Source organism: Dipodascopsis tothii, assembly GCF_038497935.1.
Source record: "Dipodascopsis tothii strain CBS 759.85 unplaced genomic scaffold V1510scaffold_12, whole genome shotgun sequence".
Taxonomy (NCBI): Eukaryota; Fungi; Ascomycota; class Lipomycetes; order Lipomycetales; family Lipomycetaceae; genus Neoaidaea; species Neoaidaea tothii.
Window position 1 is genome coordinate 63,638 of NW_027117996.1, and position 25,380 is coordinate 89,017.

Below are 25,380 nucleotides of genomic sequence, written 5' to 3' on the forward strand. Positions count from 1 at the left end.
CCCTAGCCCTGCGCCGCAGGCTGTGCGGCGGGCATTTCGGAGCGAGGTGGCGCCACGGTCGTGAGTGCGCAGCAGTCCGGGCTTGCGCCGAAAGCCGAGGCTCCACAACCGTCGTCGGGAACTCCTACGAACCTGGGCCCAACGGCGCCGCAGCAAGCGAGCAAAGCTGCCAGCGTAGCGAGACGTTCCTGGCTGGGCGCAGCAACAGCAGCCGCAACACGCTAGCTCTTCATTATTCTCCGCGGGCGGTGGCAGCTAGCAGCCAAGGGAGCTGTATTCGCGGTGCGCGCTGCCACGGCGCAGCACTAGCAGCGTCAAGCACTGCTGCTCGCATAAGCGAGCTGCGACTGTCGATCTGGCGCCGTGCGGGCGCTCCGCGGCGACCGGCCGATATATGGCCCGCCGGACGCAGTCTGCCCGCGGCGGCGGCGGCCTGGGCCGGGCCGGCCGGCGCGGGGTCGCAGCAGTGCACGGCGGACGTGGCACAACTCTCGCGCGGCGCGGGCACGGCGGGCGTAGAGTTTGTTCCCGTACGGGTTCTCAATGCAGCAGCTCGCACCCCGCGGGCGCCAATCGCGCCGAATTCGCGCGGAACTGGCCGTGCTGGGTTGCGCGGAGAGCAGTCACGCCAGCGCGCGCGTGGCACGGCTTGTCCCTGCGGCGAGCAGGATGTTCGCGCACGCAGTCAGGCGCAGCGGGCGCGGCCATTAAGGTTCGTCTGATCCAGCCGTTATAACTCAAAAAATGGATCTAGCCACTCCCGGCCGCGTTCCAAAAGTGCTCATCCGTTTATACACTAGCGCTATCTACCAAGACGGTCGAGGTGCATGACACTAGCCCATTAACGGCCGCGAGCCGTCGTAATGGTCCGATTATGATGATACGGCGCTGGAAATGAACGTGCTAATGCGGCCTCGTCCCGTCAACGCACCGCAACCGTTTTGCGCAAATTCGCCCTAATAGGAGTCCGGCCGTTCCCCGGACTCGCTGTGACAGGCCGTATCTAATAATACGCACCACGAGCGGCCGCTCGGCCAAGTGTCCAGTGATGGTAGTTGGATACCGCCAGCCCCTAGATCGGGCCACGGCGCCTGCGCACGGCGTTGGCCGCGTGCGCCGCGCCCGCAGCAACTGACTGCTTTGGGCGCCGGAACGGCGACGCGAGCTCTTCTAGAAGGGCGGCCGCTGCACGTGGGTACAAAACGGGCACCTTCGCCGTGGCAAAAAGCTATTAGCTGCCCAAACGGTCCAGCTCCGTCGAGGAAAAAGATTACTTTGGCACGCAATAAGCTTATTCGGTGGCTCGAGCCATTTGTAGTAATCACCGTGGCAAGGCACAGAGGTTCTTTCACTCTTTCCAGCTATCGCAACCTCCCAAATACCGTTTTGCGACCTAGGGTTCTACTGAATTGGCCCGCACGTTTTCGCCAGTGCTGGGCTCATCTCGCTCGAACTCTACCGAGCGCCGCCGCAGGGTCCATTATTTAATAACCGGTCCTCCCCCCCCAACGGCTATCCCATTCGCCGACACTCTCTTTGACACAATGGTCCGCTCTGCCAAGCCCGCTCTCAACCAAGACGGTACGCCGCGCCGGCGCCGCATCGACAAGCACCCGCGCTCGCGGTCGGGCTGCATCACCTGCCGCGCCCGTCACAAGCGCTGCGACCAGCGTGCGCCCGGCTGTATGAACTGCGAGGCACTCAACCTGGTCTGCGAGGGCTACAACGCCCGGCTGCGCTGGCAGGAGAAGGCCATCCAGACCGCGGTCGTGCGCGAAAGCGTCTACTCGTCGCTGCGCTACATCAACATCCGCACGCAGGACTTCCGCGAGCGCGAGGAGGAGGTCCAGATTCTCATGAACATCTGCTCCGAGTTCGACGTGCACGACAACTCCGAGGAGAGCATCAGCCGCCAGCGCAAGGTGCTTGCCAACATCACCGACACCGCGTTCCCGATGAACAAGGCCGTCGAGCCGCTGGCCGCGGCCTTCCGCACCGTCGACCACGACTACCACGCCTTCGCCGAGCCGGCGTACGGCAACGCGTTCGCGTCGCACCCCCACTTCGACCACCACGCGGACTTTGACCAGCTGCACGACTACTCGCCGTTCGACTCGGCCGACTCGACGTCGGTCACGTCCACGTCGACGACGCCGCTCGCCGCTGACTCGCTCGGCAAGTACCAGCCCAAGTTCATGGAGGCCACCGCGCTGTCGACGCCGTCGCTGTCGTCCTCCACCATGGACCCGACGCCGCTCGGCACGCCGCACTCGAACGGCTGGCTGTCGGAGCACCACCAGATGCCCAACTACGAGATGGAGTACACCACGCCCACGCTGCTGCGTCCGAGCGTCTCCAGCGCCAGCGGCAAGGACTTTGACTACTTCCGTCTGGCCGACATCCCTGCTGAGCAGGCTGATGTGCTGATTTTTTAATGTATAACACGGTTACGAGGTTTGGGTTTGGTTTTGGATATGTATCATAGACTGTTTTCATCATCAATAGAGACTGTATCATGCTCTTCTACACGCAACGCCCACTAGAACGCCAGCTCGATCGCCTCGAGCGTGTACTTGGGCCGGCCCACGCGGACGGACGCCGTGCGCGCGGTGAGGTCCATCACGATGGAGAACACGGTCTGCATCTCGCCCAGCAGGCCCTTCTGGGCCTCGTCGTTCGACCGGCAGATCGAGTTCGGGTAGTTGTCCTCGTCCGAGAGGAAGCCGAAGATGCGGTCGCGCTGCTCGGCCGGGCCGGCGAGCGCGGCCGGGCTGGCGGCGGTCAGCTCGTGCATGCGTGCGAGCCGGGCCTTGGTGTCCTCGAGCCAGATGACCTCGTTGATCTTGATGCCGTCGGCCAGCGCGTGGTTCGTGTGGTAGAGCTTGCGGGCCGCGTTCTGGGGGATCTGGTAGATGCCGTACGGGCCGATCTCGAGCGAGACCGCGCCGGCGGCGTCGGCGCAGCCAAAGTGGCCGTAGCCCGCGGCGCCGTCGGCGTGGGCGGCGACAAAGCCGGCGACGCTGTCGCTCTCGAGGACGAGCCGCAGCAGCACGTGCAGCGGCAGCTTGGCCGTGTCGAGGTCGGTCGCGCGCAGCGCATTGAGGCAGACGCCGACGCCGCGGTTGTTGAGTCCGACCTTGGCCACCAGGCCGGCCTCGGTCACGGTCTTGAGCTGCTTGCCGCTGCCAGAGTCGATCTCGAGCACCACCAGGTTGCTCAGCTGCGACGTCTGCCAGTCCCAGTTCTGGGCGAGCCACTGGCGGTCGCCGGCGCGCTCGGCGAACGTGGTGCAGCCGTCGACGGGCGGCGTGGCCGCGACCTTGTCGGGGCTGGCCGAGAGCGCGATCTCGGACCGCGCGTTGAGCGAGACGATGTCGAGCACGTCCACGCCGGCGCCCTCGGCAATGCCGGCGATCTCCTCGGCGATGTGCGGCGCCTGGGCTTGGATCGTGGCCAGAAACTTGCTGGCGAGGTCCTTGACCTCGGCCGGCGCCATGCCGGCGTTGGCGAAGTACACGCCGTAGTTGGCCAGACAGGCGGCGATCTGGCTGCGCGCGAGCGCGCCGTGCTTGTAGCCGATCTCGCGCGGCGAGCCGTTGAGGTGGAGGATGTTGACCATGGTTGAGCGTGTTCGAGCTCCACCGCGGTTTATCTATGGCCGGGACGGCAGCCGAGATGCAGGGGCGCTAGCCGGGTCGGGCCGGGTTCGCGGGAGTGACGGGCTGGCGAGGGCGCCAGAATGTCACCCCTTATGCACGTGACCAGCCGCACCCCGTGCGGCGCAGATAAGGGGCCTGCAGGCGCAGCCGCCGGAGCACCGCGTCGGGTTAGCCGCGATAACGATAGCACGGCTCCGCCGGAGGCACGCCGTGCGGCTCGGCGCCGGGCGGTGCGGCTCGCCGCCGCCCCGCGGAGGCCGCCGCGAGCAGGCCAGGACGCGGGCAGGCGGCCGGCGCTGCAGAGCCGTGGCGCTGCAGAGCCGTGGCGCCTGTCGCCGCAGCCCCCTGCAGCCACCGGGAGCGAGCGGCGCGGCAGCCAATCGGGCGTCGCGCCCGCCGCCACGGCGGCGCCCGCGCCCGGTGGCGCCCGTAGCGTCCGGTGGCGGCCGTCGGATTCGCCGCGGCCGCCGGGTTCAAATCATGACTGCGCCTTTTGTCTATAGTACAACCCTATCGTTACAGACCCTAAATCGGGTACGGGGACGTAGACGACCAGATCCAGGCCTGCTGGGGCTCGTGCAGGCCGTAGAAGCCGGCGGTGCCGGTCGGGTCGTCGTACTGCTGGGAGCCGTCGAGCATGACGCGCTCGAGGTTGAGCAGCGTCTCGTTGAACGACGGGTTCTTGACGACCTCGAAGTTGTGGAGCAGGTCAAAGTCGTCGTCGGCCAGGCCGGCGTGCATGGCCTGGTCGTTGAGCTGCATCATCTCCGGCGGGACCTTGATGTCCTGGGCCATGGCCGGGTTCCACATGCGCTGCATGCCCGAGCTGGCGTCGAGCAGGCCGTCGTCCGGGCGGAAGGCGGGCGCGCCCGGCTTGGCCGCGGACGAGTACGAGAGCCGGGTCAGCGCCTGCGCCGCGGTGGTGTCGTCGTCGGGCTTGTCCTTGTGGCCCTCGTGGTGGAGCTGGTGGCTGGTGTCGAGGCTCTGGGCGCGGTGCTGGTCGTCCATGTACGAGCCGCCGTGGAGGATCTTGTCGACCTCCTTCTGGACGACGACCATGGCCAGCTTCTCGAGGATCTGGAAGCCCTGCTCGGCCACGGCGACCTTCTGGCGGAGCATCTTCTCCATCTGGATGATCCGGCTGAGCGCGCGCTTGGACTCGAGCGCGCGCTGCGAGAGCGGCTCGGACGAGCCAAAGACCGACAGCAGCACGCCGGCCGTGAAGAGGTGGATGCCCATGAACGACACGGCGTGCGTGTACTGCGAGTTGCGGAAGATGGCCAGCCGCGAGATCTTGGACGTGCGCAGCGCGGCCTCCCAGCACCGGTCGACCGAGAGCGAGAACGGGTCCGAGGCGTTGGCGGTGTTGGACAGGCCGTGGGCCTGGTTGCGGTACGCCAGCAGCGGCCGGTTGATCAGGATGATGGCGTTGTCGTACGCCAGCTGCAGGAACAGCGCCTGCATCTCCAGGTTGGCCTTGCGGATGCGCTGCCGCCGCGCGCGCACGTTCGGGTCGTGCCGGTTGGCGTCGTCGTGCGGCGGCTGGATGACCTCGTCGTCCTCCTCGTGCTGGTGGCTGCCGAGCTCGCGCTCGAGCAGGTCGTCCGACATGTAGAACCCGTCCGTGTCGGTCTCCTTGAGCTTGAGCTCGGTCGGCACGGACTCGTACCACCGCCGGATCTTGTAGTCCAGGTTCTGGATGTTGTTGATCAGCGTCTCGATCCGGTTCGTCGACTGCGCCGACTTGGGCTTGGGCTTGTTCGAGAACCGGTCGAAGAACGAGGCGAAGCCGCGGTTGTTGCCCTGGCGGTACAGCGTCGTCAGGATCTCGGTCAGCAGGATGTAGAACTGCAGCTTGTACGTCTGGTACGTGATGAGCGTGATCGGCCGCCTGCCGGCCTCGCGCGCGTCCTCGAGGTCGTCCTCGACCATCAGGTACGAGCTGCAGCCGGCGGCCGGGTACGGGCTGTCGTCGGACGGGAACCCGACGTCGCAGTCCTCGTCGTTGAAGCCCATCGGCCGGCCGTACGACATCGCCGAGAACCGGTCGTAGTTGTAGAGCGCCCAGAAGACGCGCCGCCGGATCTCGCGCTTCTCGTCGATGCGGCCCTCCTTGGCCGCCGCGGGCTCCTTGTGCAGGCCCAGCGACTGCGCGGCCTTGACGGCCGAGCCCAGCACGGCCCACGAGATGTTGGGGTCGCCGTGGTAGAGGTAGAACGTGCCGAGGAGGATGCACGTCTGCACCGTCGACAGCGTGCCGCACGCCAGCTGGTCGAGCAGGTACGCGCGCACGGTCGACAGCAGCCGCGACATCGAGTCGTGGATGTCGAACGTGCTGCGGTAGCCGCTGGCCGGGTACGCGGCCACGTAGTCCGAGTAGACCTGGTTGATGCGCTTGAGCCGCGCGGGGTGCACCGCGGCGTAGCGCCCGCCGGAGACGATGACCATCATGATCATCAGCACGAGCGAGAAGTTCTCTTCCGAGTCCGGGATCGACTCGGGGTCGCGCAGGAACGCGCTCATGATCTGCTGGTACTGCGACAGGAACGTGCCCTCGTGGATGACCATGATGAACCAGTGCACCGTGTTGAAGAAGACGTCGATGGTGTAGTCCATCACCGGCTTGGGCGGCAGCGTTTTCAGCAGCGCCACCGTCGGCGGCCGCGTGTGCGTCCACGGCATGACCCCGCCGGCGGCGGCCGGCGCGGCGTGCGTGCCGACGGCCGGGCCGGCCGCGCGCGACGGGTCCGAGCCGGGAAACGCCGACGTCTGCGACCGCGAGAGCAGCTCGTCCGAGTTGTAGCTCGACAGGATCTCCTGCGTGATGCCCAGCGCCGACGTGCGCCCGGCAAAGTGCCGGTTCTTGATCTGCGGCAGCGACGGCACGCCGTCGAACGTCTGGCTCGAGATGGCGGGCAGCGCGGGGCCGGCCAAGCCCGCGCTCAGGCTGGCGGCGTGCGTGAACGGCGAGGGCATTGCCCCCGGCGACGGGTGGTGGAACGGGTTCGGCAGCGGCAGCGGCAGCGTCATGGACATGCCGAGCGACGCACTGGCTGCCAGCGGGCTCGGCGCGGCCGGCGCGATCGGGCTGGGGCTCAGGCTGCGGCCGGAGCTCGACGCCGCCGGCCGCGACGGCGTCCCGGTCGGCGGCGACACCGGCGGCTTCGGCGCCACGGACGGGCTCAGCTTGAACGACGACTCGCTGGACTCTTCCCGCGACGTGCTCGACGACTGGCTGTGCAGCATGGCGGCCAGCGGCCGCTTGGGCGGCCGTTCGTCGCGCTTCTGCTCTGTGGCGGGCTCCGGTCGGCTCACGCACTCGACGTGCGCCCGCTCGCACAGCGCGCACGGTCGGTAGGGGTCGCACTGTTCGTCAGCAGCTGTCCGGGCGCGCACGGTGCGCGCGGCCGTCTCCGCGGCCGTCCCGCGGCCGCGGCTCCGGGCTGGCGCCGGCGTCAGACGAGCGGCCACCACGCCGCCGTCTGCCGCCGTGCCGCCGGCCCGCGCCGCCCACCGCCGGCACTCACCTTCAGCTTCTGCTTGCGGCACCGCACGCACGCCCGCGGCGTCCGTTTCGGCCCCGTGGGCGCGCCCGCGGCCTCGCTCTTTTGACCGATATTGTTTTCATAGACAAATATGTCTCCGTCGGCCCCTCCGGTCTTTATCGGGTTCGACATGGTGACGGCACAGCGCCGCGGCTGCGTAATGGACCGCTTGTCGTGCGCTGACCTGCTCGCGGACCTCAGAAAGCTGGTGTTGGCCTCGATAGAGCGTGGGTGAGCAGAGCAAATTTGTGTCGGCGCCCGAACCGTTTAAAGCCCACTAAGCGAGTACGGCAATCGCCATTTCAACAGATAGCGCAGGGACCACGCGATGCCATTGGAAGCGCCGCAACAGATTCTACGGCGGCCAGGGGCTGGCCACCTGCCGGGATTACGCCGGGCGGCGGCGGCGGCGCGGCGGCGCCGCACCGCCGCCGCGGCCCTTGCAGCAGACGAGACCTCCACCGGAAACCGAGCGGCCGGCTGCCTTAGCGCGCATCTCGTGCGCCGCACTCGCCGTCAGCTCGTCGCGACCGCACCGCGACGTGCGGCTGCGGCTGCCGTGGCGCGTGCCAGCCCGGGCTGGGGCCGAGGGTGCGGCCAAACGCGGCGCGCGTGCGGCTCGCGATACCCGGCCGGGGCGCCACGCCGCACGAACACGTGATCGGAAGCGCCCGGGGGGCCCTGCGCAAGCCACCGCACGAGCCGCACGGTGTGCGGCTCGTGCGGCGGACCCGCCACGCTGCTGTCGCGCCTCGGCGACAGGCCGGGCGGGTGTGGGGAGCGCTGTGAGCCGCGCAGAGTGCGGCTCTCAGAGTGCGGCTATAAGCCGCACTGTGTGCGGCTTATAGCTGCATGCTGCTCTGGGTTTCGGTCGTGGTGACAGAGTGCTGCGACGTGACAGCATGGCGGCAGAGCGCCGCCGGCGACGCGACAGCCTGGGTGGCGACTACGTCGACGGCAGCTGGCCGCCGACAGAGCTAGGGCGGCCAGGAGATTACGCGAGCCGCACTTCGTGCGGCTTATAGCCGCCGGCCGTTCGGCCCGTGCGCCTGCCGTTCCCCTCCCTTGCGCCTGCCGTTTGCCCCCCCCGCAGCCTCCCTGCCGCCGGCCGCCGCAGGTTGCACCCCGACGGAGTCGCCGGGAGGCAGCAAGGCGGGCAACGGCAATGCGGCGCCTTGGCTGCTCAGAAGCACAGCCGAGCCAGGCAGGCGTGAGGCACGTGACCGACCCTGGCAGCGCCAGAGGCCCAGGCCTGCGTTTCCGGCGTCTCGCGACCGGTTCGGCAGCCGGGATGGCTGGCGCTGTAGCGCGCGGCGACGCCGCCGGCCCAAGGACAGGCCCGCCGCAAGCGCAGGCCCGCGCGCAAAGGGTTCGTTGGAAGGACGGGCCGATACGACCCAGCGCGGCGCTCCCACGACCCGCCCACAACCCGCGGTCCCGACCCGACCCGGCTCGTGCGGCGCTCAGACCAGGCCGGCCGGCTATGTGCAGTCACAAAGTGAGTCACGAGCGTACGCCAGCTCAGCCCTGGCGGCCGCTTGTCCCAATGGTGCAAAATTGCGTGCGGCCGCGTGGGGATAAGCCCAACAGGTCCCGAGCTTGGGCCTAGCGGCTATAATAAGTCGACAGAGCCTCGACGAACACCACCGCCAACATGTCGAAGCTGCCGTCGGACCTCTCGCTTGCCACTCTCTCGATCCACCAGGACGACCATCTCGCCCGCGTGGTCGACATCGCGCCGCCGCTGACGGTGTCGACGAACTTCGAGTACCCGCCGGCGGACAAGCTCATCCTTGCCCGGGACCGGAAAATCAGCGAGGACTCGGGCGACGACCTGATCTACTCGCGGTTCACGACGAACGTGGTGCAGCGGGCCGAGGCCGTGCTCAGCGGGATCTTCGGGGCCGGGGCGTACCCGGTGACGTACCACAACGGCCTGGCCGCGTTCACGGCCGCGCTGTTCTTCTTCAACCCCAAGAAGCTGGCCATCGGCGACGGGTACCACGGGTGCCACTCGGTGGCCGAGATCGTGTCGCGGCTGAACGGTCTGCGGGTGATCCCGCTGGACTCGGACGAGATCGACAGCACGACGCTGGTGCACGTCGAGACGCCGATCAACCCGACCGGGTATGCGATTGACCTGCGCAAGTACGCCGAGATCGCGCACGCCCGCGGGGCCAAGCTGCTGGTCGACGCCACCTTCGCGCCGCCGCCGCTGCAGGACCCGTTCGCGTTTGGCGCCGACATGGTCATGCACAGCGCGACCAAGTACTTTGGCGGCCACTCAGACCTGCTCGCGGGCGTGCTCGTGACCAAGGACGCGGACGTGCAGCGCGCGCTCCGCGGCGACCGCTCGATCCTGGGCACGGGCATGGGCAACCTCGAGGCGTGGCTGCTGCTGCGCAGCATGCGCACGCTCAGCGTGCGCGTGCGCGCGCAGTCGGCCTCGGCAGAGAAGATCGTCCGCTGGCTGGCCGACAACGTCGAGCGGCTGCCGGCGCTGACCAAGGTGCACCACTCGTCGCTCCAGACCGAGGCGTTTGTTGCCGAGCAGCTGGCGGGCGGCCACTCGCCGACGTTCTCGTTCGAGGTGACGTCGGCCGAGGTCGCGCGCGCGCTGCCGGACCGGCTGAAGCTGTTCCACCACGCGACGTCGTTGGGCGGGGTCGAGTCGCTGATCGAGTGGCGGGCGGTCACGGACCCGCACGTGCAGCTGACGCTGCTGCGGGTGTCGGTCGGCCTGGAGGACCCGGACGACCTGATCGCGGACCTGGAGCAGGGGCTGCTGGCGGCGTGAGCCGCGCGGCGTGCGGCGCGCGCCGCACGGCGTGCGGCGGCGTGAGCCGCGTGGCGTGCGGCGCGCTCAGCCGCACCGCGCGCGGCGCGCCGCACCCCCTGCGGCGCGCCGTACCGCTCTCGTACAGTGTTCTTCTATATACATGCTAAAGCAACCCGAACCCCCGCGTGTGCTCCAGCGCCCGCGTCAGCATCGTCGCCATCTTGGCCTCCGAGCTGTACTCGGGCAGCAGCAGCCGGCCAAAGCACGTCATGGCCGTCGGCAGCATCTCGCTGTCCGGTCCGTTCCGGCGGATCAGAAACGGCGTCGAGCGCAGGCCGGTCACGGGCACGCGCGCGCACGCGGTCACAAACTCAAACAGCTCGCGCACGCGCTCGGGGCTGAACCCGCGGACCACGTTCCAGAACGCGAGCACGGTCGGGTGCTCGGCGTCGTAGCCCTCCTCGTACTCGCACACGGCCTCGAGCTCGGCCACGGCGATCTCGCCCGCGCGGTCACCTTCGACGACCTGCCGCAGCTCGGCCGCCAGAAACATGCGCACGGCCGAGTCGGGCACGAGCCGGCGCCAGCCGCGCGCAAACGCCTGCCACTGTAGGGCCGCTACGTCGAACGTCAGCTCGACGTATCGCCGCACGTACTCGGCCACGTTCGCGGCCGTCACGGCCCGCGGCTCGGCGCACATCGGCACGGTCGCGGCCTCGGCCGAGTGCGCGCCGAACGAGAACTCGAACTCGAGCCCGAGCGCGCCAAAGTCGCCGTCAAAGTCGAGCAGCTGCCGCAGGCTCGCCGCCACCCGCGGCGACAGCTCCTCGACGTGCCGCAGCTCGGCCACCGCGTCCGGCTGCACCAGCCGCTCGTACAGGAACTCGGGAAAGGACACGCCGATCGAGCACCCGTTGTAGACCGCCAGCCCGACGAGCATGCCCACGAGCTCGAACCGGTCCACGTCGTCGTTTGCCGCATTGAACCAGGCCAGCTGGCTTTGATCGTCGACCGTGAACAGGCCGGCGCGCGCGTCCAGCACGAGCGGCCCGAGCAGCGAGAACAGCTCGACCTGGAGGCCGCCGTGGTCGAGCCCGACCTCGCCCCGGCCAAAGTACACCTTGAGCGGCCGCTTGAAGTCGTTGTCGCTGGCGAGCGCGTCCATGGCCGACTGCAGCAGGTTGTCGCGGTCGGCGCGCAGCCGAAAGTACGGCGAGATGTCCTTCTCGAGCTTGCGCCGGATCTCCTGGCTGCTCTGGCGGATCTTCTGGCGCCAGTTGGAGTTGCGGCGGTGGCTGGACAGCGGCCGCAGGCCGGGCTCGCTGTGTGTGTACGGCAGCGGCGACGAGAACTCGGCCCAGGCCGAGTCGGCCGGCGCGCGGCCGGCGCGCGAGCGGCTGCGCGAGCGGCTACGCTGCCGGCTGCGCGAGCGGCTGCGCGACATGCTGCCGGACCGGCTCGTCCGGCCGGACGGCGTCGGCGACCCTGCCGGCGACCCCGCCGGCGACCCCGCCGGCGACCCGCCGTCGTCCGAGCCCTGCAAGTGGCCGTCCGAGTCGTCGTCGAACGGATGCTCGCGCTCGTACATGCGCACAAAGTCCGGGAACGACCGCGTCGGGCCCATGAACGTGTCCGCCACGTAGTCGATCATGACCGGGATCACGCTGGCGCGCTGGCGGTGCACAAACATGTGCCGCAGCAGCCGGAACCGCAGCACGATCGTCTTCTGGGCGACGCCGACGGCGTACGGGTAGTCCAGCAGGCTCACGTACTCGTCCGACGGCGGCCCCAGGAATAGCCCGCGGATGTGCCGCTTGTCCACAAAGACCTCGGCCCAGTCGTCGGCCGCCGGCCGCAGGAACCGTCGCCGGTGCTCGGCCATGGCGTGGCTCCACACGGCCAGGCACTTGGCCATGATGGAGTCCGCCTTGACGTAGGCCGTGTTGTTGAGCCACCGGCCGCGGATGTAGTACCAGCAGCAGAAGCGCAGCTCGGCCAGGTGCCGCTCGGCGGCGCTGTCCGGCAGACCGGCCAGAGCCGCAAAAAAGTCGTCCCGGGTCTGGCCGGTGCCGGCGACGGCCTCGACCAGGGCCAGGGCGAGAATGTCCAGCGCCCGGTACGCGTACTCCGAGTCGACGGCGACCTGGTGGAGTGCGGGGTTGTGATCCAGCACGAGCCGAGAGACCAGGTCCAGGTAGGCCGCCGTCAGGTGCGCCGGTGCCCTGCGCAGGCCCTCCCGCAGCGCCAGGTACACCGCGTTGCAGTCGGACTCGCCGTCGTCGGCGTCGATGTAGAGCGCGCGGATGGTGGTGGCCAACGGCCCGACATCGGTGGCGGCATGCAGGTCGGTGCAGCCATGACAGATCGACCTCAGCACGAACGCCGGCGAGGCCCGCCGGGCCTGGCGCAGCGCGTCGACGTCGTCTAGCCGGGTGGTCACCGTAGCCTGGCCAGCCGGCTGGTCCGCCGGAGCCCACGGCCGCCGTAGGGCCCGGGTGTTGAATAGATGCTGCACAAAGTGGTCCACGCGCAGGCCGATCCTGCCGCGGTACATGGCGTTGACGGCCGTCGCCAGCGGCGGCGTCACGGACGGCGGCCAGCAGGCGGCCGCGGCCGCGCCGTCCGCGCCGGAATCGTCGGCAAACCCGGCCGGCAGGTCGTCCAGCGCGCCGTCGGCCAGCGGCACCAGATCAACACACAGATCTGCCAGGCCGCGCGACGTCACGAGCTGCCAGGCGATCGCCCGGGCGACGGCCGTGTTGACCCAGCGACGGGCAGGCAGCGTGCTGACGCCGGCGACCGGCCGCTGGCCGCGCGCGGTCTCGCAGAACGGTTTTTGGCAGGCCACATTGCCGCAGCCGTGGACCTGCTGGTGGATGTAGAGCTGGACCCGACGGTCGAGGCGCGTCCGGCTGGCGTCGACGACACCGACCGTAATCAACGAGCGCGCGAGCTCGCCATGCGTGAACGGCGGCGGGACGTCCATGGGTCTGCGGTGTGCGTCTGGAGACGGGCGCGGTTGCGACGACGTGGTGCCATCAGGGTAAGACGCGCCGCGCGCCGTGCGGCGCGGTGGGCCGCGCCGCACGGAGTGCGGCGCGCACGGCTGTGGGCGGCTACGGCCACGTGGCCGGCCGCCGAGTCAGGCGACTCGCGGGGCGCGTGGTGTCTCGTGCGACATGCCCGAAAGGGGCGCGCCGCGCAGCGTGCGGCTGAGGCAGCCGCATGCGCGGCGGACCAAGCGGGCCGGCGGCGCCGCACGCCGTGCGGCGCCTGGGCTGCGCCTCTGTGGCTCAACTCTCTATTTACAGCAGGCGCACAACCTGCTCGTAGATCGTGAAGATGATGCCGCCGCTCAGGATCAGCCGTCCCAGCCGCGGCGTCGTGCCCTTCCAGAACGTCAGCACGCCCTCCTCCTTGAGCAGCCGCTGCGCGCAGTGCAGCGTGCTGCGGTACTCCTTCTTGGACTCGAGCGACTGCATGCGCGTCTTGAGCGTGTCGAACGGCATCGTCGTGTACACGGTGATGATGCCCGCGATGGCGCCGACGCCGAAGGTCTCGGCGCCCGACAGCGGCGCGTTCGGGTCGGGCTTGCGGTCCTGGAGGTACTGCTTCATGGACGAGTACGAGCCCATACGCACAGACGCGTTCGCCGACTGGCGCAGCGTGACCGGGATCACGCCCTTGTAGATCGCGCCGAGGCCGCCCTCGCGCACGAGCGAGAGCGTGCCGTGGATCAGGCCGCGGTACCGCGGCTGCGCGCGCTGGGCGTCGTCGATCAGCGCCGTCTTGATGGTCTCGAACGGCGTGAGCGCAAACACCGACTCGGCCACGCCGGCTCCGAATCCGGCTGCGGTCAGCACTGCAGACGACAGACTTACCGAGCACGCCGCGGGCGCCCGAGACCTTGCCCTCTTCGTCGGCCAGCAGCTTCTTGAACGAGTCAAAGGCCAGGAAACGCACGCCGGCCTTGAACGCGCAGCCCGTGGCCAGCGTCGAGCAGCCCGTGTAGATTACCGAGACACCCTCCTCGCGAGCGACGCGGGCGACGAGCGCGACGGGATTGCTAGTCTGGCGTCAGCCGCGCCCCCGGCGGACTTACGTGGATCTTGCTGCGGTCGACCAGCTGGAGCCGCGTCTTGGCGAACTCGAACGGGTACTGCGGTCAGCGCGCCCGGCCGGCAACGTACCGTGATGGCCGCCTCGATCGCGCCGGCGGTGGCGCCGGCGACGAGCGACTTCCACGGCGGGGGCTGGGTCAGCAGGGCCGTGCGCGACGTACCTTGACGCTGCTGTCGGTGGCCATTGTGTGCCTGAGCGTGGTCGCCTGCCCGGCGAAAAGATTTGTCCAGAGTCACGTGAGCGCGATCACGTGCTCCCCCGCCCCCGCATTGCCGGCGCCCGCTCGGCGTACGCCCGGCGCCCCGGCCGTCCGCGGCAAGGCGCAGGCGTGCTTTTGTCCCAGCGGTGGCCGGTGCGCACGCCGGCGCGCGCTCCGGGAACGCGCCGGCGCGGGGTGCGGGGGCGGCAGTGGGCCCCAGCCCGGCCGGCCGGAGCCCTCGCGCTGCCGGCAGCCGCGGCCGCCGGTGCAGCGCCCGCCCCGGCGCGCGCCGCAGGGCGGCCGAGGCGCGCAGCCGCAGGCGCAGCCGTGCGGCGCGGCACGGGCGGCGCACGTGACAGCACGTGATGTCTGCGTGCCGGGTAAGGCAATCGCCGTCCGCTCGGGCCTCGTCCGCCGCGCTGCACTTGTGCCCTATCTCCCACGCGTCACGCGGGAATGCGCCCCATCTGTCCCGTCCGTCCGGCTGCGCGACATCATCGCCGCGCCGGCCTGCCCTGCCCGCTCGGTTATATTCGTTACTCGACACGAACGAGTCCCCGAGGCCGTTGGATCGACGTGCGGTATATGGAGCACGGCGCCCGGCAGCGTTCACGCACAGTTCAAGCACACGTCCACGGCGGTTCCCGCGGGCGCACAGCGTGCAGCACAGCAGCAGTCGGAGCGAAACCGGCGACCGCAGCAGCAGGCCACGGAGCGGGGTCGCAGGCGGCACGCTCACCCGGGCAGCAAGCATGTCGGACGTAAAGCCGGCCAAGGTCGGCGGCAAGCTGCCGATGACACCCATGGCCGCGGCCGCCGCCAAGAGCGCAGGAATCAGCGTAAGTTCGTGGTCGTGCGACTGGAAAAATTTTGAGCCCGGACCGGGAGCTGACGGGCTGCGGCCGAGCAGTTGCGGACAGGCCGTCCGAAGCGCAAGAAGGCCTCGCGGGCGTGTTTCCACTGCCAGAAAGCGCACCTGACGTGCGACGACGGTAATATGTAGCTTGGTTGCTACCGGCCGGGCACCGCTGACGACAGCACGGCCGTGCGAACGGTGCATTAAGCGAGGGCTGCACGCGACCTGCCAGGACGGCGTGCGCAAGAAGGCCAAGTACCTGCACGACATCGAGCAGGGCGCGCCGCTGGGCGGCGGCGCGGCGCTCAAGAGCAAGAAGCCGGGCGGGGAGAAAAAGGCCGAGGAGGTTCCGCTGGCGGCGGCGCCGCCGGCACGGCCGCCGGGCGCGCCGGCGCCGGTGCCGGCGGCGGCCGGGCCGGCCGTGATGCCCGGGACGATCGACCCGAGCTCGATCGAGGGCTACGACGTGGACAACAATGGGCTGTTCAGCAACTTTGACGTGAGCAACACCGACTTTGGCTCGCGCATGGCCAACCTCGAGTACAGCTACCTGAGCAACATGATCGGCACGACGGGCGTGGACGCGCCGTTCGCGCCGTCGATGGACGAGCTCGCGCGCGGCAGCATGGACCCGGCGATGGGCATGGCCGGCAGCGAGCTCGCGCCGGGCTACTTTGGGAACTTCCCCGAGATGAACGTGCGCGACGCCAGCTGGGCGAACCGCGGGCTGGCCTCGGTGCTGTCGGGCACAGAGCTGTCGCCGCACTCGACGGGGTCGCCGCCGACGCCGCCGGTGCGGGGCGGGCAGCTGGGGCCGCTGACGCTCGGCGGCCACGGCGTCGGCGTCGTCCACGGCGGCGTCGGGCGCGCGCTGCCGCGGCGCCGCGACACCGAGTCGGTCTACGCGGCCGTCACCGAGCCGTTCTCGTACACGCCCGGCTACCACGGGCTGATCAGCTACCTCAAGTCGCGCTTCGACCGCGCGCACCTGATGCGCGTCGCGCGCTCCATGGCCGCCTTCCGGCCCTCGTTCATCGCCTGCACCAAGACGCTCAAGAACGAGGACCTGATCTTCATGGAGAAGTGCTTCCAGCGCACGCTGCTCGAGTACGAGAAGTTCATCTCGTACTCGGGCACGCCCACGCTGGTCTGGCGCCGCACGGCCCAGGTCGCCGCCGTCGGGAAGGAGTTCTGCATCCTCACTGGGTGGACCAAGGAGCAGCTGCTGGGCAAGTGCACCTTCGTCGTCGAGCTCATGGACGACGCCTCGGTCGTCGAGTACTTTGAGGACTTCAGCCGCATCGCCTTTGGCGACTCGCGCGCGGCCACCATGATGGAATGCACGCTGCTGAGCCCGACCGGCCGCAAGATCCCCACGGCGTGCACGTGGACGATCAAGAGAGACATGTTCGATATCCCGATGATGATTGTCGGCAACTTTTTGCCGATCCTGAGCTGATCCAGCCTGTAATACTACTAATGGTTTGTTTATTGTCTACTGCGCGAAGAACGCGTCGGTCTCGAACGGCGCGTACTCGGCCGTCGCGAGCGTGCGCTTGGCGTACTCGACGTCGGCGTTGATCTGCGTGATCATGGCGTCCAGCGACTCAAAGTTGAGCTCGGGCCGGATGAAGCCGAGCACGATGACCTTGATGTTGGCGCCGTAGAACTGCTTGGCGTACTTGTGCACGATGTAGATCTCGGCCGACGACTCCTTGTTGCCGTAGAACGGGTTGTAGCCGAGGGACATGGCCATGGGCAGCACCTGGCCGTCGGCCTCGGACAGCGGCTCGTCCGGATGCGGCTGCACGACGGCAGCCTTGCCGGCCTTGAGCTCGTCGAACGTCGGCCGGGACTCGAGCGTGCCGTACGTGCCCGAGACCTTGGCGTAGCCAAAGTAGATGCCGGTCTGGTCCTTGAGCAGGCCCGACGACAGCAGCGTCTCGGACGGGATGTTGGCCGTCGGAATGCCGAGGTCGGCCGACCCGCGACCGAAGCCGGGGATGACCGTGGCCGAGAGGTAGACCGGGTACGGCGCGACAATCGGGCCGCCGACGGCCTCGTTGCTGGTTGCGGCGCTCATTGGTCTCGTGGGTCCTATCGGGGTGTCAGCAAAGCGGCCGCCACACACTTTATCTATGCGGCGCACCTATGACAAATCCGCGGAGTGACTCGTCGCCGAGCTGCGTACGCTGGACGCTGACTGACTAATCGCCGGGGGCTTGCGGTGGGTGCCGGGCCGGGCTGCGTGGGAGGTTGGCCGGCGGCCGAGCCGCACACCGTGCGGCGCCACACCGCTGCACGGCCACCACGGCCACGAGCCGCAGCTGCGCCACCGCTCCGCCTCCCATTGCGCGTCGCGGTTTATTTTTGGACCGGCCGCCAGACATATAACGCGGCGCCGGCCGCGGTGGCCAGCAGCGATGCGCACCCCAAACGACGACGTCCCTCGTGAGTATGCTGGCGGAGGCGGGGGCGGAAGGCGTGGATCGAGGCATATAGCCGCCGTATAGCCGCAGCCACCCAGGCGCACCCCGATGGCTGGAGCTGCTGCGCCACAGGTGGGCCTCCGGCGGACCTCTGTCGGGAGCAGCGTTGGACATAGTGGCCGCACGGTGGCTGCTCTGTGGCTGTGCGGCGCTACACTGCGGCTATACGGCGGCTACATGCGCGGCTCTGTGCGGCTATATCCTATCGAGGGGCTCTCCACGGAGCCTGCCGTCAGGGGAACACTCGGCGCCCCTCGTGCGGCATATAGCCGCATATAGCCGCCCACAGCAGCATATTGCCGCCCCGGCACTGTACCCGCTGACCCCAGGTTACCTCTACCGCCGGCAGGCCGACGGCTCCAGCGCCGTCCAGTTCGTCTCGCCGGCCACCAACTTTGTCCCTATCGACCACTACGAGCTCTGCCCGATCCCGGCCCAGACCCAATGGCCTGCCCCGGGCAGCTTCGACGCCGTCCTCGTCCGTGAGCCGGCCACGGTCCCCGACGATCTCTACGCTTACGGCGCGTGCTCTCTGGCCTTTGACGGCTACCAGTTTCTGGATCCGCTCTCGCGGGCAGTCTGCGTCGACTACGCTCTGCACCCGCTCATTTTGTTCAGTCCCGAGGGCATCGAGATGTCGACCGGACGCAAGACAATGGCCGACTTTCGGCTACACAATCCGCTGGTCGCGTACGAGCTACAGTCGGTCATCAGCAAGCACGCGCCGCATCTGCCGCACCTGCTCTCGCAAACCCGGCACCTGCCCGAGGCCGAGCTCGAGCGTGCACACGTCCTGCAGGCCGTGGACCGCGGAATTGCCGCCGGCCACCAGATCCTGCGCTGCTCCGCGTTCGAGTTCGGCTTCGAGGGCCATCTCTTTCGCTGGGTCGTCAACGAGATCAACCTGACCATGGCCAAGGACCGGTCGTGGAAGTTCTGGAAGCAGCCGACATGCGCCGCTCAGTGCTTCTGGGTCGACCCGCACAAGCCCAAGAAGCTGTTTCTGCCGGTGGCCGAGCTGTTTGTGTTTGACATCGACGACTTTCTGCTGCGATCGCAGCCGCCCGCAAAGCCGCCGCCGCACTCGCAGCGGTCCGCACCCATGAGCCTGCATAAAGTGCGCGAAAACACGCTGATCGTGAACGACTCGGCGGTGCGGTCGCTGGAAATTGTGGACATCAAGGGTCTGGACATGGCGCTGCTGACGACGCCGGTCGCGCTGGTGCACTACCTCGTCCAGACCCGGGTCGACCTGGCCTACGTTGAGCGCGGCCGGGCGAGCCTGCACAAGCACCTGACCGAGACGGCGCGGGCGTCGGCCGCAGCGGCTGCAGCGGCGGAGGCCGTCGTCGCTGAAGCCGGCCGCTCGGACCGCCCGGACGCGGACGCCGACGTGTCTACCGCCTCGGCCGACTTCTCCGCTGCCTCGACCGACGTTTCCGCCGACACGACCTGGCGCGCCGCCTCGGCCGCCGTTCAGGACGGCCACGGCTCGAACGTGCTCGCGCACCTCGGGTCGCAGGCTGCCCACATTAGCTACTAGCAGCCTACACGCGCCTCCGGCGGCGGCTGCTCTTCCGGTAGCCATATAGCCGCACACCATATAGCCGCACGCAGGGCGCGTCCTCGACGGAGTTGCCGCTCGAGGCCGCTGCCCACGGCGCAGCCCATGGCGGCGAGTCCACCGGGGCGGCTGCCTTGCGGGCCAAGCAGCCTGATATGATCAACGAAAGCATAGAATGACTAAACAATCCGCAATGAGCGATAACATAAACTATACGAGTAAAATGGTAGCCGAAACGTAATGATATAGAAACGAAGCGGGCGCGGCCGCGGCAGAGATACAAAACTGCTCCCTTTGTGTGTGGTATGGGCGGCTAGGCGCGTGTCCGGATGTTGCGGATGGCCGGGTGCTCCTTGGGCACCATGTGCGAGTACATCTCGGCCACGGGCTCGTCGTGGCTCAGAAAGTACGGGTGGGCGAGCGCGCGCTTGGCCGAGATGCGCGACGCCGGATCGTAGACCAGGAACGACTCGAGCAGGTCGATGCCGATGGCGTCCAGGCCGGGCACGTGGCGCTCAAAGTCCTTGCGGCTCCACTGCGGGAACGTCGTCTTGAAGTCGGGCAGCGCAGTCACGCCCGGCCACCCATCCTCGTCCGGCGTGCCCAGTAGCCGGAAGATCTTGAAGATCTGGTCGATCTCCGAGTCGCCCGGGAAAAAGGGCTTGCGCAGGACCATCTCGGCGAAGATGCACCCGATCGACCACATGTCCACGCCGGTCGAGTACTGCCGGCCGCCGAGCAGGATCTCGGGCGCGCGGTACCACAGCGTGACAACCTCGTGCGTGTACGGGCGCAGCGGCACGCCGAACGCGCGCGCGAGACCAAAGTCCGCGAGCTTGAGGTTGCCTTCCTTGTCGATCAGCAGGTTTTGCGGCTTGAGGTCGCGGTGCAGGATCCGGTGCGAGTGGCAGTACCGCGTGCCCTTGACCAGCTGGCTCATAAACCGCTTGATCATGTCCGCGCCCAGGCCGACGCCGGTCGGGATGCTCTCCATGTACTTTTTCAGGTCGAGGTCGAGGAACTCAAACACCAGGTACAGCTTGTGGTTGTCTGCGTGCACGATGTTGAACAGCGACACGATGTTCTCGTGGCGCATCTCCTTGAGCAGCGAGATCTCGCGAATCGCGGTCGACGGCACGCCCTCGTCTTCGGCCTCGAGCCGGATCTTTTTGAGCGCGACCACCCGGTTGCCGTTGGTCGTGTCCCGGGCCTTGTACACGACTCCGTACGTTCCTGGAATCAGCCCGCGCCGCGCGTCCGCACCTACCCTCGCCAATCTTCTCTAGCCGCTGGAAGTCCGATAGCTCGAGCATCGTCGCGTCTGGTACCTGCTGCCTGATCTATTCGTCAGCCCGCCCGCGGCCGCCACCGCTTCGCTGCGCCGCCGGCTGACGCCTACCTAGTGCTGAACCACCTCCTACGATGGTAATGGACGGGTCTGACGATCCTACACAACCACGCGGCTGCTGCTGGGTTGGTTGTTTGCAAAGTTGCGCGAGCCTGAAAATATAAACGGTGAATGCCACCCGGTTTGAGTTGACGACTATGCCCCTGTGTTTTGCCGTGCGCGGGTCGTATAGCAACGGCGTCGGGTAGTATGGGGTTAGCTTGTTCAGGCAGTGCATAAACAAACACAACCACATATCACACCTAACCTTGACCGGGTCGCGGCTGGACGCTCGGCAGGCGCTTCTGGAGCGCGCGGCGAGGCCGCTGCGGGGGCCGACGGCCGCCAGCGGTGCTGGCTGTCTGGTATGCGCTTGGGGGGGGGGCAGGTCGGGGGGCGACCCGACCCGCGCGCCGGCGTGACAGCTCCGCCAGCCGCCGCCACCGGCCGAGACCACCGCGGGTTGGGTGACGAACGCGACGCGATTCTAACCCTTTGTTTACGCGCACGCTCGCGTCTACGGAGCCACGGTACGCGTGCAGCCGAGCCGGCTGCAGCACGATTGGTGGGCAGCCGGCCGTCGGCGCCGGCCCGGCCCGCCCGGCCGCGAGTGTAACCAAGACTGCGTTCACTGTAGATGACAAAAGATGGACGGTGCAAACTCTAGTAGTCCAAGATGTACGGGCGCCAGGGCGCGGTGTGGCGCGAGGGGCGCGGTCAATGCGCGGCGCGGCGCAGTAGGGGTCAGCCCCATTGTGTGCGGCTCAGCGCCGCACGCCGCGCGGCGTGGTGAGCCGCGCGTCATGCGGCTCGATCAGCCGCACACCGTGCGGCTCGGCTCTCGCGCAGCCCTGCCCTAGCCCAGCAGCGGCCGGCTCTCCCCGGTGTAGCTACCGTTCGAGCTTGCCGGCCGCTGCCCCGCGCTCAGGTAGTCGGACGCTGTGCTGTCCAGCGTCGTCGACCGCTCCGGCCGCTCCGGTCGCGCGCCCGGCGTGCCTGGCGCACCCGACACCGGCAGCGGGCGCGAAGCCGTTGGCGTCGGCGGCGCGCGCGCGCCCGACGGCGACCGCTCGCCCTTCTGGCTGTTACTCCGGCCGTTGTTGCCCGTCACGCTGCCGATGATGCCCTTCACCACGCCGTGGTCCGAGAAGAAGCTACCCTTGCGGCCGCCACGGTCCTTGGCCTCCTTGCTGTTGCTGCTCGTCCGGCGGTCCTTGACGGATTTGCCCTTGCGGTGCCGGCGGTAGCCCGTGATGGCGTTGCCGCGGCCGCTGCTGCCGCTGCGGTCGCTGCGGCCGCTGCGGTTCGTCGCCGACGACGTGCACGAGTCCAGCGACGAGATCGACGAGTCGTCGTCGTCCGTCAGCGCTGTGCTCTCAATGATGGTCTTGCGGAAGCCGTGCACCTCGCGCACGCTCTCGATGATGCCCGACGCGTGGAAGTTCTCGGCACCGTCGAGCGCGCGCAGGTCGCGGTTGTCGCGGAACTCGTTGCGCGATGTCAACGCCTCGAGTTCGTACGCGCTGTTCTTGCGGTGGCTCGACGCCACACTCGCGTTGCTGCTCGAGATCGCGTTTGTGTTCGGGCTCCGGCCGAGGTCGATCGCGTCCGGCGTCAGCGAATTGGTCCGCGACACACCGGCCGGCTTGCTGACCGGCGCCGTCGCTGTCAGGGTTGCGTCGGCAATCGCTGCCCACTCGGACTCGTGGATCGTGCCAAAGCCGGTCTTGCCCTGGGGCGGGCCGTGCTTGGCTCCGCCCTGTGTGTAGCCCTTGTCCATGGACGCGCGCCGGACGTAGTCCTCCATGGCGCCGCGCTTGATCGTCACCTTGGAGTTGTTGGTTTTGTTCGGATGCAGTGCCAGATTGACAGGGTTGACGCGGATCGAGCTCAGCGGCGACGGCGCGCCCGGCAGCGAGTGGAAGTGCGAGATTGGGCTGAGGCTGGCGCCGGTGGTCAGCGCCTCGCCGGCTGAAGTCGACATCATGCCGTCGCCCAGAAGCGGCGAGTTGAGGTTGTCCGGCGACGTCACGTTGACCATCGGGTAGTTGCCCGGCGTCGACTCGGACAGTCGCGACGGGTTCTGCAGCTGTTGGACCACGAATTCCGACGGCAGCGTGCGCCGCATCATCGGCGAGAGGTACTTTCGGCGAATGCCCTGGGCGATGTCCACGTAGACATCGGACTCGTCCACGATCTCCTCGCCGATCAACTCTTCGATAACGTCCTCGAGCGTCAGCACGCCGATCGCGCCATACGCCTCGCCAGGGTACTCCGAGACCAGCATCATGTGCGACTTGCCCTCCTGGAAGTAGTTAAGCACGTTCAGGCATGTCGTGTCGGGTCGCGTCTCGGGCAGCGTGGCCAGCGGAAACGTCGACACGGGCTGGGCGTCCTCGGGATCGTACGAGATAAGGATACGCACGAGTAGCATGCCAATGAAGTTGAACGGCTCGTTGGGCGTGTGGATCGGGATCCGGCTGTAGCCGGCCTTGAGAATCTCGTCGACGGCGGCCTGGTCCAGGATCCGGTCCGCGCTCATTGTGTACACGTCCTCGATCGGCGTCATAATGTTCTTGACGGGCTTCTCGTTCAGGTCGAGCACGGCCGAGATGATCGTGACCTCGTCACGGTTGAGGCGCTCGACGCCCATTGACCGGTGCAGCGTCACCAGCGTCTTGAGCTGGGCCTTGCGGTAGACCGTTCCGTGGTCTTCGCCGAGGACGTAGTCCAGCAGCAGCGCCGTCGGGTACGCCACGGGGTACATGGCGTACATCAGGAACAGCACAAACGGCGAGAACATGGCGCCGATGCCGAGGCCGTAGCGCACCGACACGGACTGCGGGATGATCTCGCCAAAGATGACAATGGCCACCGTCGACGACACGACGGCAGGCCAACCGCCGCCGAGACAGCGGTCGAGCACGATCGGCAGGGTCTCGTTCGTGATGACGTTGCTGAGCAGCATCGTGACTAGGACCCAGTGCTTGCCGCGCTTGAGCAGCTGCAGCACCTTTTGGGCCGATTTCTGCTCAGACGGGCTTCCAGACTGCTCAATGACTTGGAGCTGGCGGTCAGCGCATTCTCGGACACACACTTACGTAGACTTCGTCCTGTCCCATCAGGCCAAGCGTCAGGCCGGCGAACACACCACCGAGGAGGACGAGGACGATCGATACGCTCATGTAGAGCCAGAAATTGGCCTCGTCATCGTCGTCGTCATCATCGTCGTCGCGTCGGACGAGCGGGTACGAATGCAGGACCGGCAGCTGCGCCGAGAGAATGAAGCATGCCTTGATAATCGCCTTGGAGGCCGGATGTATGGGCATCTAAAGTAGGTTTGAGGACTGGGTTCGGACAGAGATCGGGCTGAGGAGTGCGCACACTCGGAGGTCGCGGGGGCTGCGCGACTGGCGGGTCTGTCTAGACTATTAGCCGCTGGACGAGTCGGGAGGGCGGTGGCCCGGGACGCGATCGAGACGTACCTGTACCCGGAAAGACTGGAAATGGGCCTGGGCGGACCTTGGGTGTCACCAGTTGGAGGGTGCGGATTTGCGCAGTCGAGTTCCGATAACCGGCACGGAGGTTGTAGATGTTGCGCAAAGCAGACGGTAGTCTGACACGGTCGGCCGACGGTGCGGGGGATGCCTGGCTGCGGACAAAGATCTGGTTGCGGCTTTGAAAGAACTGACGACGCCGGGATGCTACAAAGAGGTCACGAAAAAACGCGGCGATGCGGCATCGTGGCGGTGCATGTGGCGCACACCACAAACAGCTAGGCCGCACGCACGGGAACGCGCCCGCGCCCACCGCGAGACGCACGCTGCTGCAGGTTGCGTGGCGGTGCGCGGAGGGTAACGGGGTCCGCGTCATCCCCGCAGGCCGCAACGGGCGCACAGCGCACGGCTGCGCCTGCACCGCCACGACTCGCAGGCCATTGCGAGACATTGGCAGCCGCCGGCGCAGGCCGGCGCGCGCCACGCGACCGCAGCCGTGGCCGGCGGCAGCGCCTGTTGGCAGCTGGCCGAAGACCGGGTGGCGGGAGCTGGGCGCGGTAGGCGACACCTGAGGCGCAAGCCAGCGCTGACCGCGCGGTTGCCGACGGGCGGTGCCGGATGGCGCCGGCCGCGCCACGGAGATGAGCGGGCGCGGCCGTGGCACGGTCTGCTGCGGCCTACCAGCGACCCGGCGGGGAGCGCCGACGTGGGCGCAGTAGCGCGGGCGCGGCGACCCGGGTTGGCGACCCGGGTTGGCGACCCGGGCTGGCGACCCGGGCTGGCGACCCGGGCTGGCGACCCGAATCTCACCGGGCTAGTAGCGCGGGTCGCGTACGCGGGTCGCAAGCGTGGGTCGCAAGCGTGGGGCGGGGACCCGGGTCAACGTTGACCCGCGTCACACACCTCTACCTGGGCAGGGGCAGGAGCTGCGGGCCGTCGCGCGCTGCATGGCCGCTTGCGCCATCGCAGATCGCCGGTCCGGTCATATCACCAGTCGATCTGGGTATCTGCGTCGGTGTACCAAGCCTTGGGCCGCCTGCATATGTACGACCCAAAAACCTGGACCACTCCAAAACCTTGATCTCAGCCTAAAAGTACCGTACACCTCGCTGCCGCTAAAGCAGCAGTAGTGACTGCCTAGCGCATAGCTAAAGATGATCTGCAACGCGACCTGTAGCAGCTTGGTCGACAAGTGCTAGATCAAGCCGCCGCAACCACATGTGTGGGCGTAGCCGCCGGTCTGGATCCACGCATTGCTGGGTCCGAGTCACGCACAGAAAAGC

At 68.1% G+C, this 25,380-nt stretch overlaps 11 protein-coding genes across 11 annotated transcripts; 4 read left to right on the forward strand and 7 right to left on the reverse strand.

The window, feature by feature from the left end:
• The first annotated feature begins 1,373 nt into the window (after positions 1 to 1,373).
• On the forward strand, positions 1,374 to 2,528 carry V1510DRAFT_415657 (uncharacterized protein). Its single transcript, XM_066933633.1, has one exon. It carries the CDS (start codon positions 1,545 to 1,547, stop codon positions 2,433 to 2,435), a length of 891 nt encoding a protein of 296 aa, XP_066789309.1. The 5' UTR covers positions 1,374 to 1,544; the 3' UTR covers positions 2,436 to 2,528.
• V1510DRAFT_415658 (acyl-coenzyme A:6-aminopenicillanic acid acyl-transferase-domain-containing protein) lies at positions 2,428 to 3,797 on the reverse strand. Its single transcript, XM_066933634.1, has one exon. It carries the CDS (start codon positions 3,617 to 3,619, stop codon positions 2,540 to 2,542), a length of 1,080 nt encoding a protein of 359 aa, XP_066789310.1. The 5' UTR covers positions 3,620 to 3,797; the 3' UTR covers positions 2,428 to 2,539.
• Positions 3,798 to 4,184: 387 nt separating this feature from the next.
• V1510DRAFT_434022 (fungal-specific transcription factor domain-containing protein) lies at positions 4,185 to 7,477 on the reverse strand (the record flags this gene model as incomplete). The annotated part of the gene is made up of 2 exons (XM_066935528.1): positions 7,187 to 7,477; positions 4,185 to 7,025 (listed from the first exon to the last, which is right to left on the reverse strand). Exons 1-2 carry the CDS (start codon positions 7,334 to 7,336, stop codon positions 4,185 to 4,187), a joined length of 2,991 nt encoding a protein of 996 aa, XP_066789311.1. The 5' UTR covers positions 7,337 to 7,477.
• Positions 7,478 to 8,486: 1,009 nt separating this feature from the next.
• V1510DRAFT_415662 (pyridoxal phosphate-dependent transferase) lies at positions 8,487 to 10,033 on the forward strand. Its single transcript, XM_066933635.1, has one exon. It carries the CDS (start codon positions 8,859 to 8,861, stop codon positions 9,999 to 10,001), a length of 1,143 nt encoding a protein of 380 aa, XP_066789312.1. The 5' UTR covers positions 8,487 to 8,858; the 3' UTR covers positions 10,002 to 10,033.
• An 82-nt stretch (positions 10,034 to 10,115) lies between these two features.
• V1510DRAFT_415663 (uncharacterized protein) lies at positions 10,116 to 11,431 on the reverse strand. Its single transcript, XM_066933636.1, has one exon. The coding sequence runs from the start codon at positions 11,425 to 11,427 to the stop codon at positions 10,147 to 10,149; it is 1,281 nt and encodes a 426-aa protein (XP_066789313.1). The 5' UTR covers positions 11,428 to 11,431; the 3' UTR covers positions 10,116 to 10,146.
• Positions 11,432 to 13,270: 1,839 nt separating this feature from the next.
• V1510DRAFT_429780 (mitochondrial carrier domain-containing protein) lies at positions 13,271 to 14,289 on the reverse strand (the record flags this gene model as incomplete). Its single annotated transcript, XM_066935331.1, has 5 exons — positions 13,271 to 13,833; positions 13,865 to 14,054; positions 14,086 to 14,142; positions 14,174 to 14,236; positions 14,266 to 14,289. 5 exons carry the CDS (start codon positions 14,287 to 14,289, stop codon positions 13,289 to 13,291), a joined length of 879 nt encoding a protein of 292 aa, XP_066789314.1. The 3' UTR covers positions 13,271 to 13,288.
• A 495-nt stretch (positions 14,290 to 14,784) lies between these two features.
• Positions 14,785 to 16,661, forward strand: V1510DRAFT_429781 (uncharacterized protein). Its single transcript, XM_066935332.1, has 3 exons — positions 14,785 to 15,143; positions 15,215 to 15,296; positions 15,373 to 16,661. Exons 1-3 carry the CDS (start codon positions 15,057 to 15,059, stop codon positions 16,617 to 16,619), a joined length of 1,416 nt encoding a protein of 471 aa, XP_066789315.1. The 5' UTR covers positions 14,785 to 15,056; the 3' UTR covers positions 16,620 to 16,661.
• Positions 16,632 to 17,454, reverse strand: V1510DRAFT_415673 (uncharacterized protein). The gene is made up of 2 exons (XM_066933637.1): positions 17,310 to 17,454; positions 16,632 to 17,257 (listed from the first exon to the last, which is right to left on the reverse strand). Exon 2 carries the CDS (start codon positions 17,241 to 17,243, stop codon positions 16,656 to 16,658), a length of 588 nt encoding a protein of 195 aa, XP_066789316.1. The 5' UTR covers positions 17,244 to 17,257; positions 17,310 to 17,454; the 3' UTR covers positions 16,632 to 16,655.
• A 32-nt stretch (positions 17,455 to 17,486) lies between these two features.
• Positions 17,487 to 19,449, forward strand: V1510DRAFT_415676 (uncharacterized protein). The gene is made up of 2 exons (XM_066933638.1): positions 17,487 to 17,611; positions 17,979 to 19,449. The coding sequence occupies exons 1-2, from the start codon at positions 17,584 to 17,586 to the stop codon at positions 19,190 to 19,192; spliced, it is 1,242 nt and encodes a 413-aa protein (XP_066789317.1). The 5' UTR covers positions 17,487 to 17,583; the 3' UTR covers positions 19,193 to 19,449.
• On the reverse strand, positions 19,368 to 20,726 carry V1510DRAFT_415677 (kinase-like domain-containing protein). The gene is made up of 2 exons (XM_066933639.1): positions 20,481 to 20,726; positions 19,368 to 20,446 (listed from the first exon to the last, which is right to left on the reverse strand). Exons 1-2 carry the CDS (start codon positions 20,524 to 20,526, stop codon positions 19,527 to 19,529), a joined length of 966 nt encoding a protein of 321 aa, XP_066789318.1. The 5' UTR covers positions 20,527 to 20,726; the 3' UTR covers positions 19,368 to 19,526.
• Positions 20,727 to 21,015: 289 nt separating this feature from the next.
• On the reverse strand, positions 21,016 to 24,398 carry V1510DRAFT_429785 (uncharacterized protein). Its single transcript, XM_066935333.1, has 3 exons — positions 24,086 to 24,398; positions 23,702 to 24,023; positions 21,016 to 23,667 (listed from the first exon to the last, which is right to left on the reverse strand). The coding sequence occupies exons 2-3, from the start codon at positions 23,927 to 23,929 to the stop codon at positions 21,457 to 21,459; spliced, it is 2,439 nt and encodes an 812-aa protein (XP_066789319.1). The 5' UTR covers positions 23,930 to 24,023; positions 24,086 to 24,398; the 3' UTR covers positions 21,016 to 21,456.
• Between the last annotated feature and the right edge of the window lie 982 nt (positions 24,399 to 25,380).